The 13417-nt window shown below is 37.0% G+C and overlaps 1 protein-coding gene across 1 annotated transcript in view; it reads left to right on the forward strand.

The window, feature by feature from the left end:
• The window catches only part of SAMD13 (sterile alpha motif domain containing 13), a 97473-nt gene that overhangs the window by 55289 nt on the left and 28767 nt on the right, over nucleotides 1–13417 (forward strand). Inside the window, exon 3 of the mRNA XM_042781692.1 lies at nucleotides 810–894. Coding sequence (XP_042637626.1) covers nucleotides 810–894 — 85 coding nt within the window. The remainder of the gene's footprint in view (nucleotides 1–809; nucleotides 895–13417) is intronic.

A 13417-nucleotide genomic window follows, 5' to 3' on the forward strand; every position in this document is an offset into this window, starting at 1 on the left:
AATTGCATATTAACTGTGAAGGGTTTTTATTTCTTCACTGTCCTCATCCTACTAAACAAAAAGACAGAGTGATGGATGCTTGGATGCTACTATACCTTCTTGAATGTTTTGATTATTTTTACATAAATCTAATGAGTCTCTCTCTCTCTCTCTCTCTCTCTCTCTCTCTCTCACACACACACACACACACACCCCACCACCACCACCTTCCTGTGTTAAGGTCTGTCTGGCTTCCAGCTTTACCACAGCATGGCCATCTCACAGATGGGCTTTTGAGGCTTTCGTTGAGGAAATATGAGGTAGGGGAATACTTGCTGACAAAAGCTTTAAGTGCCCTTCTGCATTGCAATGAAAAAATATAGGAGCAGTGGGAGTGAACAATAACAAGAAAAAATGCAATAAGGAAAAAAAAAAGGATAACCCATGGTGGAGGGGGCAGGGAAAGGGGATTGTTTTTTTCTACTTTCACTCATTTATGAGTTGCAGTGTCTTAAGTGAGAGAGCCTGGCACTCAGATGAAGCAGTGCCAGTTCACACAGCACTTGTTTTGAAGGAGGATTCAATTTCATTTGCAAATGCTTATTGTCAAGGCAGGGAGTGCCAGTACAGTTGAAAGCACCCCAATCGTCTCCTCCAATTCTTTAGGGTAAATCACATCTCTCCAATCGCTGAGGGAACTGGAGATTTAAACAAACATACATGAACTGGTGTGAAGCTGTAAAAGGCACCATTATGTTTCCGATACAGAATATATATTCTTCTCTCACTTTGTAAGAAATAAACATGAGCTTTTCTCCCTTATTGATTAGTTGCTGAAGTAAAGGAACCCTGCCGCCTTCCCATGCTATCTGTTGACATGGAAAACAAGGAAAATGGCTCTGTCGGTGTAAAAAAGTAAGTGAAACTGGTTTCTGAGTTCTGCCTCTGCAAACAACAGAGGGACTTGGTTTCTATTTATTCTTCTGCTTATCTACTACAATACACTGTTTTGGGATTGTCTTGGTTGGTCTATTCTGGCCACCAGCCTCCCTCCTCCCCACAACCGGAGAGGCCTTTTTCTGTATTCCATTCCTAAAACAGAGGTGACTCAGACACCAATATGGGCAGGAAGGGTTTGTGTGTGAGGCTTTGGAACAAGGACAGTTGTGGATTTGAGCCCTGCATTCTGCATATTGAAACAAAAACACAGAGCAAATATAGACTCTGCCTTTCAAGTCCACAAGGCTACAAGGGTGGGGACAGAAAATAGAGTTGGAGTTTTTAATGAAAAAAATCATCTTGAACTCTCAAAATTAAGAGTTCGAGTGAAGGAAGGAAAACAGCTTCAGTAAGAATACCAAGTTTAACAATTTCTCTCTCAATTTTATGAACTGTTGGTTGAATGTGAAATATTTCAGTGCATACTATAGCGTTCTTATTTTAATACCTCTCCTCACATTTGAGGTTTCTGATTATTTGTTGTATAAGAGTTACATGGTTGATTATTTAAATAGGAAAATTCAGTTGCAATATGTAGTGTAATGTTCTGAAACTCAGAAGATAAGGTATTTGTGAGTGTATGAAAAAATAGACCTTCTCATTCATGGGCTGTATTGAAGCTATAACCTGTGTAATCCAAGGAGAGAGAAAGTAAGTTTCAAGAGGGTGTTATTTGTTTCATTTCTTTCCTTGTCTTTTGGTATAAAACTGCCCTCAACTTGCACTTTGGAGGACAGTGAGTAAATATATAATCCATAGAAGCTGTGATATCTAAATAAGGACATAGTGTGCTATATGTTGATGCATAGAAGTACATTTTACTTCATAGTAAAGTCATATTAAAATAAACTTATTCAACTCCGCTTTTTAAAATTCTCAGATAATTTATATTTGAGTTCCATGCTGCATTGCCTACTTCCACCTTTGTCTTGAAGTCTGGAGTAGGTATATGTAGAAAGAATGAAACAAAAAGATATGTTTTTATATATGAATTACCCGAGTGCTGTCCCATAGTACTTCCTGTAATGATGGATGTGTTCTATTCTTGTGCTGTCCGATATGGTAGCCACTAACCACATGTGAAACAGTTCTGGTAGCACAATGGTTAAACCATTTGACTGCTAACCAAAAGTTTGGTGGTTGGAACCTACCAGCTGCTCCACAGGAGAAAGATGAGGCAGTCTGCTTCTGTAAAGATTTATAGCCTTGGAAACCCTATGGGCGTCTCTATGAGTTGACATTGACTCGATGGCAGCAGTTTCAGTTTTTTGGTTTAGCCACATGTGGTCATTGAAAATTTGAAATGTGACTAGGGCAACTGAAGAACTGAACTTTCACTAAATTGTAATCAATTTACACTTTATTGAAGTGTAATGAGCAGATAATAAACAGCTTGCATTCAGCATGTGAAATTTGAAAAGTTTTGATATTTGTGTACACTCAAGAAACCATTAGTTACAATTAAGATAATGAACATACCCATTACCACCAAAGTTTCCTGTATGCATTTATAGTAGCTCTTTCCTGTCCTTCCCTGCCCCCACACCCCCAGGCAACAACTGACTGCTGTCTGTTACTATAGATTAATTTGCCTTATCTAGTATTTCATATAAATGGAACCATACAGAATGTACTACTTTATTTTTTGGTCTGCTTCTATTCACTCAGCATAATTAATTTGAGATTCATCCACATTATTGTATGTATCAATAATTTATTACTTTTTATTACTGAATATTTCATTGTATGAACATAAAGCAGTTTGTTTACTTTTTATCCCTCCATACGTTTCCAGTTCTTAGTTACTACAAATAAAGCTGCTTTGAATATGTGTGTACAGGTCCTGTGTGGACATATGGTTTCATTTTTCTTAGATAAATACTTAAGAATAGAATGGTTGGGCTATATGGTCAGTATATGTGTAAATTTTTAAGAAACTGCTAAACTGTTTTCCAAATTAGTTGTACCATTTTATAGTCCCACCAGCAGTGTGTGAGTGCTCCAGTTATTCCACAACCTCATGAAAACTAGCATGATCAGTCTTTTTCATTATAGGCATTATATTACATATGTTTTCTAATTTTTATTTCCCTAATGAATAATGATGTTGAACATCTTTTCATGTGCTTATTTGTCATCTTTCTGTCTTCTTGGGTAATAAAGCTTTTGCTCATCCTTTTATTTATTTGGTATTGATAAATTTAGAGAGCTCTTATATATTCTGGATATAAGTCCTTTATCAGATATGTTGTTGTTGTTGTCATGTGCTGTTGAGTCAGCCCCGACTCATAGCGACCCTTCCTTGGGTTTCCGAGGTGTTATCACTATGGAAGTAGATTGCCCAACCTTCCTTCCGATGAGTGGCTGGTGGGTTTGAACCACCAGCCTTCTGGTTAGCAGTCAAGTGCCTCAGGCACTATGCTACATTTTCTCCTAGTAGGTGACTTACCTTTTCATTCTTTCTACAATGTCTTTCAATGTGTAGATTTCTAATTTTTATAAAGTCCAATTTGTCAATTTTTCCTTTATGGGTAGTGATTATGGTGTCATAGCTAAGAAACCTAACCCAAAGTCACAAAGATGTTGTCTTATGCTTTCCTCTAGAATTTTTACAGTTTTAGGTTTTAGATTTAAGACTAGAATTTTTCAGTCGATTTTTGTCTATAGTATGAGGTAAGAATTAAAGTGCTGGTGATTGTTTTGTTTGCCTGTATATATTTCATTGTTTCACCATTTGTTGAAAAGACTACTCTTTCTCCACTTCTGCAAAAATGATTTTGCAGCTTCATTGAAAAAATAATTGATGACATATGTGTAGGTCTATTTCTAGACTCTCTATCCTATTCCATTGATCTCATGCCAACTCCACATGGAATGACATCTGAACAATACTGTGTCTTCCAATCCATGAACACAGTATATTTCTATTATTTCCGGTCTTCTAACCAAAAATGAGTTCTTGTAGCATAGTGCCCAAGGCACTGCTAACCAGAAGGCTGGTGGTTCAAACCCACCAGCCATTCCTCGGAAGGAAGGTTGGGCAGTCTACTTCTGTAGTGATACTGCCTCAATGGCGGTGAGTATGGTGTTTTTTTTTTTTTTTTTAATCATTTCTCTTAGCAATGTTTTACAGCTTTCAATGTGCAGATATTATACCTCTTTTTTATACATGCATCACTGCATATTTCAGATTTTTGATAGTTACAAATGGTATTGGTTTTTAAATTTTTAATTTCAGAGTCTTGAATAGTGATTACCAACAAATCAATTAGAAAATACAAAAACCCCATAGAAAAATGGGGGGAAAAAAAAAGAACATATCTTTCACAGAAGAAAAAAAAAAAGAAAAAAAAAATATGATGTTCCAATTACCAGTGAAGAGTTTATAAACATTATAAACATTCTTTCACTTAATCACAATTAAAGAAAAAAAAAAAACACCTGTTGCCTTCAAGCCGATTCTGATGCATAGCAGCCTGTAGGACTGGGTAGAATTGCCCCATAGGGTTTCCAAGACTATAAATCTTTATAGCAGCAGACTGCCCATATCATTCTCCTGCAAAGCAGTTGGTGGATTCAAACCACTGACCTTTCAGTTAGCAGCTAAACACTTTAACTGCACTACCAGGGCACTTTTTTTTTTTTTTTTTTTTATCATTACTGATCAAGAAAATGCAACCCAAGATCCTGGCGATATACCATTCACTTGGCAAAAATTTTTAAATCTCATAATGCCAGTCATTAGAAAGGAAGAATGAAAGAAGAATGTATTTTTATATATGAGTTCGATCAGTATATAGTGCTGGTGGAAGTATAAAATGTACAGCAACTTTGGAAAAAAGTTTGGCATTTCCTCTAGAGTAGAACAATCAAAAATTCCATAACCCAGCAATTCTATTCCTAGATATACACAAGTGCTGCTCCATAGAAACAAAGCCACATATGTAATTTTTATTTTTCTAGTAGTCATATTTTTAAAAGTAAATAGAAACAGATGAAATTAATTTTAGTAATATATTTTATTAAACTAATATATCCAAAATGTTATCATATCAACATATAATCAATATAACACATTAGTTTACTTTTTTTGTACCCAATTTTCTAAATTGTATGTCTTTTATACTTGCCGTATATCTCAGTTTAGACACAAAATTTATGCTTCACACAACTTAACTAAAAAAATAGAATCACATACTCAATAATTCCAAACACACTTATAAGTTTTCCAATAATTGAAACAAGCACCAAAAAATTATTTTCCACATTGACAAAACTGATTCATCTTTCATACAAGATTTCATTTAATTTCAAAATAAAAGTATATCAATTTAAAAGCATACATCTGCCTGGGTTAAATAAATTTACTCTTATGTCAAGCTCAGTAGTGTTGTTGTGTGCTGTTAAGTTGATTCCAATTCACTGCAACGTTATAGGGCAGAGCAGAACTGTCTTATAGGGTTTCCCAGGCTTGAGATTTTCCAAATCTTTACAGAACCAGATTGCCACATCTTTCTTCTGCACAGCAGCTGGTAGGTTAGAATCACTGATCTTCTGTTAGTAGCTGATCACTTAACCACAGTACCACCAAGCCTCCTTAATTAAATATTATTAGCATTGAATTAAAAGGGGATATTAAGCAACTAGGAGCTCTGGTGGCATAGTGCCTAAGGCATCTGACTACTAACTGGAAGGCTGGTGGTTCAAATCCACCAGCCACTCCTTGGAAGGAAGATGGAGCAATCTACTTCCGTAGTGATACCGCCTGGGAAACCCAAGGAGGGGTTGCTATGAGTTGGATCTCACTCCACGGTAGTGAGTATTAAGCAACTATAAGTTTTCTTAAAATTCACTATTTGCTGAAACTGTAAATATTGTCCATATTATTATCTTTAACATTTTTTGCATAGCAAAAACACTTTTTCCCTTCGCTCTTCTCTAGCAAGTTGCATTTGCTATTTATCATGAAATGTGCAACATTCTTTCTTGTACTTGTCTTTTGTCTTTACACTTCTGGTTCTAGTATTAGTTTCTGCATCTCTACTTGATTTTGAATCAGGATGCCTCCTTTTTAAAGTTTTTTAATTTATCAAGGGTTATTTTTTTACTAAAAGTTTTAATTATAACAAGAGTGTCAATTTAATGACCATATATAGTGTACAAGGGGATCCCCATAACTTGTGCCGTCTGTATCAAATATTCAGCAAATACAGTACAATGTTACATGAGTGCTTAGGAAAAAAAAAAATCACTTGAACTGAGTCAATCTATTAACATCAACTAGATCGACAATGTGTTTATGTTTAATATTAGAGAGGACATATACACTTGACATGAGACCTTCAGGTCAACAATAGTATCCTATGTGATGCAATAGTTAAAGTGCAATGTTGTTGTTGTTGTTATGTGCCGTCGAGTGGCCCTGACTCATAGCGACCCCTCTTTGGGTTGCCGAGGCAGTATCACTACGGAACTAGATTGCCCAACCTTCCTTCCCAGGAGTGGCTGGTAGGTTTGAACCACCAGCCTTCTGGTTAGCAGTCAAGTGCCTTAGGTGCAATGTAGTCATCTAAAACAATGACGTTGTGTTTGAAGCAAACATATTTTATACGTCTTCATGATTTAAATTTAAACTAATTAGAGTTGAATAAACATTAAAAATTAAATCCCTTAGCCAAATTGTAGACACTCCACAACCACATTTGGTTAGTAGCTACCATAATGAATGTCACGGTTGTAAACCCAAGAGAAAGTCTTAAACATGTGTACCAGGAGAAAAGTTAAATGAACATGAGATTCAGGATCATGATTCTTTTGAGTGGAGGGAACAAGGATGGGAAGCTCAACCATATGGATAGATGCAGTTATTTGTCAAGATTGTAGCTTTTATTTTTGCCTAGTGGGTTCATGGGTGTTTATTATACTATTAAAAATGAATAACTGGCAAAGAAGGATCCATTTTAATAGGTTGGAGTGGAGCTCTGGTAGCATAGTGGCTAAGACACTTGCCTGCTAATCAGACAGCTGGCGGTTCAAACCCACCAGCCACTCCTCGGAAGGAAGGTTGGGCAATCCTACTTCCGTAGTGATACTGCCTCGGAAACCCAAGGAGGGGTCGCTATGAGTCGGGGCCGACTCGATGGCAAATAACAACAACAACAACATGTACTGACATTATACATAGTTACTTTCAAGAACACATACAAATGAGCCTTTACCAAACAAATGAATCATAATGTTCTCTTTTGTAGATTTCCGATGCATGGATTTGGGATTAATAAACTTTGGTACAAGACATACCATTCATTCCTGTCTCACCTTTATTTTTAGCAAATTAAAAAAAAAAAAGATCTAGGCATTTTACATCTCTGTCATCTCTCTACAAATCACAAGTACTCAATGTCAACCTCTTTACCATTCACTGAGACTTACTCCCTTATTCATTAGTTGGTCTTTTTTCCCTTCCCCTTTATCCTAGGAAGGAAGAAGAACTCATGATTCCCACATGATAGATGCTTATTAATAAATCAGCAGCCTTTCTACAGGAAGTGGTTTCTCTCTCCACCACCCCCCCTTCACCCCCGGTGGAGACACTGTACTGCAATAGAAAATTCACAGTAACAGAGTTTAGTAAGGACTTTCAAAAGTACCTATTTCTGTTTAATGTCACATCTTTTTGTTTAACATGCATATCTGACCATATTAGTTTTTGTTCAGTTGTTGGTGGTTTTATTAAGAAGAAGTTTTATTTTGTTTTGAAGGGATGAATATTGTATGAATAATTAGAACAAACGTTTGAGCTCACATTAAAATATTAATATGAACCTTTGAAATAGCCTTCTCTATAGGCAAACTACCACACACTTATTTAGCTATTAAGTTACAAAATTATCATGTTTACTGTTATGAATTAGATTAGTAGGTGAATGGTGGAAGTAAAATATTAGAGTAGGGTTAGTTAGGTATTGGTATTGGTACTGTTAGAATTTCAAAACTCTGAGTTCATTGTAGAATTATCAAAGAGAACTTTCCATGTAACAATAACCACCGTGATTATTGTTCTTTATGAAAAACATCCAGCAATGCTTACACATACAGCAATCCACACATCTGTCAGATCTTCATCTCTTAGAGAAGTAATCATCTAAACACCCCCTAAAGCCATTTAGGGTTGTATAAATAGCCTCACAGAATATTTGGCTATTTTTCTGGAAGCCTTTCCTGGCTCTTTTGAGGGAGGAGGAATAGAAGGTGATAGAAATAATTGTGTGCCTGATTACTGGCTTTAGCTTTTGTTTATTTACTCCTAATCCTGTCCCCTTGTGGCAACACATAAATAATCAGTAGTCTTTAGATTATGTTCTTTGAAAGCAATGGGGGGATTTTACACATCTTCTTTGGTAGTTCTTGAGTACTTCCTCTCCATTACACCCACACTTATATATTCCATCCACCAGGCAATCATCCCACATTCCCACCCTTCCTAGTCCCCACAGACACAAAGCCCTGCCTCCACTTGAACACAGTGACTTGATGGTTCTTTGCATGTGACTGGGATGGTGAGATGCCTCTGTACTGAAAGGAAGGGAAAATAAAACTTTCAAGACATTTGAAAATGGCTAATACAAAGTATCTTTTAACAGATTGTTTTTTAGAAAAAGAGAGAGAAAAAAAAGGGAGGAAGAGAGAGGGAGGAAGAAACAAAGAAAGAAGGAAGGAAAGGTAGAAAAGAAATTAATGGAGGCACTAATTCATACCTGGAAAGTGACCTTTCTAGTCAGCATCTGATAGGACCCTTCTACAGGTATGTTTGGTGGGATAAGTTGCACAGCTATATGGTTTCTTGAATATGGATACTATATGAGTGTTAACAGTGGTACTTGCAACTTAATAGTTTTATTTCTCTTAGAGAAGCTAAAATTTATCCCTTCATGTGTTGTTGCCGTCCAAGTTTGTTCTTGCTCTCATCATATATATGGTCTCATGATAAATAACTTAACTATTTGATTAGAATTGATTATTCCCTTAAATTAAATGATACCTTGGGTTAAGAATTGAATCTATTTACTGTTTTGATTTATTCCATTTTGTCCATTGTTTTATAAGCTTCAGGAGTTAAATGCATAAAGCTATAGAGTCAGGTAAGACTATTAAGACATCATATGTTAAGTATAAAATCAATAGAAGTTTAAATTGACACCAGCAGAATTCACAGACATGCACTAAGTATCTTTTATACATTGGCAACCTGACAAGCTGCTATATTCTACAGATTCTGTCTTGGTACTGAGATTCCTACAGGAGGAAAACTTAGTGTGTGTGAACGTTAAAGCCATTCCTAAGTCCTTTGGAATGGTGACCAGTGTGCTGTGACTCAGAGCAGGGAAGGAAAGTTCCTCAGGTGTTCTTTGGGCCATTGTCTTTAGTATTAATGATTATGATACGAAACGTTCATAATAAATCTGTGTTTGGCATGCATGAGTTGTATTTGATAGTATATTTTAAAAAATAAATAATTGAGTCACTGTGAACACTAGTTTAGAGGATTTTATTTGTACTAGAAAGTTAAGAACAGGTAGGAAAAGAGGCATTTTGCAGGACTTTTTGTTTTCAGAAAGATGGAGAACATACCATGCAGAGATATGACGAACTCTAGAGTTGGGAAGTCCCTGGGTACACAAACAGTTAAGTGCTCAATTACTAACGAAAAAGTTGGTATTCCAAGCCCACCCCAAGGTACCTTACAAGAAAGCCCTTGTGATCTACTGCCAAAATGCCGTAGCTTGGAAAGCCCTATGGAACAGTTCCGCTCTGTGCACATGGAATCTCCAAGAATCAGAATCATCTCTGTGGCAACTGGTAGTGTTGGGGCAAAGTACACTGCAGTTTCACAGGAAAGCTATCAGCCTGAGGGAAGAGACAGATTACAAAAGAAAGAAAAGATGCAGGAAGTGCCCACCTCTGTCCTGGGTACCTGCTCCTGGTGGTGTTGCTGATTCAGGGCTCCAAAGCCTCTCATCTACACATCTAGCAAAGCCTTACTTGCCTCCATGTGATCATTTAAGTCTGCACCTTCCTTCCTCCATTTCTCTATTCCCCTGCTCATTAAATGCTTTTAGGAATAAGTCAGGGAACAAACCTGACCATCCTGAACCCAAAGCTGATTTGAGATTATACTCTTCACTAGATTATGCATTCCCAGTGCTTATCAACTTCAAGGTTCATAGTAGGCAATGTATGCAATTAATGTTAATTCATTACTGATTGGGATAGAATATTGGTTGGAGATATTAGAAAGGGAACCTTTAATAATACCTTTAAAGAATAGGTAGGATTCTAGACATGGCTTTAGGTGACATAGCCTTGAATTTGGAAAAGTTCAGGATGTTGTACAACTGGGTTTCAGAACATATTTGGAATGGGTAATAAGGCTGAAAGGTTAGGTTTGCACCAAGTATCTGAATACCAAGTGAAAGAATTTGTAATATATAGAAGGCTTGGTGAATTATTTGCTTTTTCAATGCTTTCATCACTTGGGTATGCTGCAGCTAAATGCAGTCAATTATTATTTATCTGAATATTTATAAATGAAAAATATCCTGTCAAGAACCTTTGAATCATCCTTTCTTTTTTTGGGCCTTTTAGCCAGATCTCTGCTTGATAGCATGAAGGGAGAGGGAGAAAGGAATGAGATAAAACTAAAGCTCATTTAGTGTGTCTTTCTTAGACATGTCATAAGCAAAGAGATCAATATTAATTTATCGGAATCAGAATCAAATTGCCATTAGCCAAAGTCTAAGACAAGAAACCAAGAATAGGTTAATCTAATTTTGAAAATAAGTTATACAGTTACCAAGGCAGTACCAAGTTAGAGTGCATTTATGAGGGTAAAAATAAGTAACACAGAGAATTAGTTTTTACAAAAAGAGTAATGTAACAAATACCAAAAAACAAAACAAAACAAAAACCCACAAAACTCATTGCCGTCGAGTGGATTCAACTCATAGAGACTCCTCCTTGGGTTTCCGAGGCGGAAGGTTGGGCAATCCTACTTCTGTAGTGATAACAACACGGAAACCCAAGGAGGGGTCGCTATGAGTCGGGGCCAACTCGATGGCACATAACAACAATCTCTATGGAAGTAGATTGCCTAATCTTCCTTCCGAGGAATGGCTGTTGGGTTTTAAACAACCAGCTTCTGGTTAGCAGTCAAATGCTTTAGGCACTTCGCACCAGAGCTCCCCTAATGTGACAAATATATGACCATAATATATTAACCAGTGCCTAAGGCATTTATTTGACTGCTAACCAGAGGCTGGTGGTTCAAACCCACCAGCCACTCCTTGGAAGGAAGGATGGTCAATCTACTTCCGTAGTGATACCGCCTCGGAAACCCAAGGAGGGGTCGCCATGAGTTGGGTAGCACTCGATGGCAGTGTGTAAAGTCACTTTTGCTTTGAACTTTGAAGCAAGAAATGCAATTAATTAATATAGTTTTGAAATCACATATAGATTGTATTTATCCAGATTATTCCTCTGGCCTAATCAATCCCCAGAATCTATAATATTATGTTGTTGTTGTTGTTGTTATGTGCCGTGGAGTCGGACCCAACTCATAGTGACCCCTCCTTGGGTTTCCCAGGCAGTATCGCTACAGAAGTAGATTGCCCAACCTTCCCTCCTTCCGAGGAGTGGCTGGTGGGTTTGAACCCCTAGCCTTCTGGTTAGCAGTCAAGTGCCTTAGGCACTACGCCACCAGAGCTCCTAAGTGCCATAAAACATACCCATGGTAGATTTGGAAGAGAGTTTCAACTATTTTCCATCTGCCCTTGCTGATCTATAAAGAGAAAATGAAGACTTTTGTTGTCAGCACTTAAAATTATAATGTGCCAAGAGGTAAACACTCCTAAAAAGTTCTCAATTAATCTGCATATATCTCCCAAATTTGTTATTTATTGCATTTATGTCCTCATGATTGTGTCTCTCTAGCTCTCTTTAGAAGTAAGGTGATTGTTTAATTAGGGGTAATCATTTTCTGTTGTTGTAGGTGCTGTCGAGTCAGTTCTGACTCATAGCTACCCCATGTACAACAGAACGAAATACACTCGGTCCTGCACCATCCTCAGAACCATTGCTATCTTTGAGCCCATTGTTGCAGCCAGTGTGTCAATCCCTCTTGTTAAGGGTTTTCCTCTTTTACTCTGACCTTCTTATACCAGTCCATTTCAGCTCAACAATGGCTAGGATATTGATCTTTATCCATTCCATTTCTTTTTTCATGACTTCCAGTTTTCCTAGATTCATACTTTGTGCATTCCACATTTGATTATTAATGGATGTTTACAGCTATTTCTTCTCAATTTGAGTCATGCCACCTCACCAAATGAAGGTCCCAATAGCTTTACTTCATTCACATCAACTCTTCTTTGAGGAGGCAGCTCTTCCTCAGGTCTTCCAACCTGAGGGGCTCACCTTGTGGCACTATATCAGACAATGTTCCACTGCTATTCATAAGATTTTCACTGGCCAATTTTTCTCAGAAGTATATCACCATGTTCTTATTCCTAGTCTGTCTTAGTCTGGAAGCTCTGCTTAAACCTGTCTACCATGGGTGAATCTGCTGGTATTTGAAATACCAGTGGCATAGTTTCCAGCATCACAGCAACACACAAGCTACCACAGTGGCACCACGGACAAACTGACAGACAAGTGGTGGAATTGTTGCTACTGTGAGTTATTCACACCTGATAAAATTTTTACCAGTCAATGATGTGCCTAACCATATGCACAATGATTAATAGATGATTGGGTTAAATGGAAATATTGATTTTATTATGTGATAGAACTGTAGACAAAATCTGCCCTTGAACGCTGTTGCTAGTTGTCTGTAATAAGGCAAAAAGCAAAACAAAACAAAAAACATTTTTAAAAAGATTCTGTGCCTTGAAAAAGATTCATAAACTTATCATTTTCATATATTATATCCTAAGAAAAATTTTGCTATAATAATAGTGAATAAAAAATATTAAATTGCCATGGCAGTATTGTATCTGTCACTTCATTTGATCAGTGAAAAATTAGCAGCCACAGTGGAACCACTGTTTGGGAGGAGTTTTAAACAGTCCTGTCTAAATTCCTTCTAGATGTTGACATACACTTCATTATAAAAACCATTTGTGGAGATCTGTCCATTTATAAAGGAATAAAGTGTCTCAGCTTGGTCATAGATATCTTTTTCTTTTTTTTTTTTAATTGTGCTTTGTGTGAAAGTTACAGAGTAAATTCACTTTCCATACAGCAGTTCACATATACTTTGTCTCATGACAATGACCACAGTTTACCACAATGTAACAGCTCCCCTCCCACTTCCTCCCATTACCTCTTCCTTGTGTCCATTCCTCCATGCACTCCTGCCCCTGAGCTGTCTCCCTGTGCATAA

Source organism: Orycteropus afer, unplaced genomic scaffold (assembly GCF_000298275.1).
Source record: "Orycteropus afer afer isolate SDZICR_OR568_19922 unplaced genomic scaffold, OryAfe1.0 scaffold00152, whole genome shotgun sequence".
In the NCBI taxonomy this organism is placed as follows: domain Eukaryota; kingdom Metazoa; phylum Chordata; class Mammalia; order Tubulidentata; family Orycteropodidae; genus Orycteropus; species Orycteropus afer.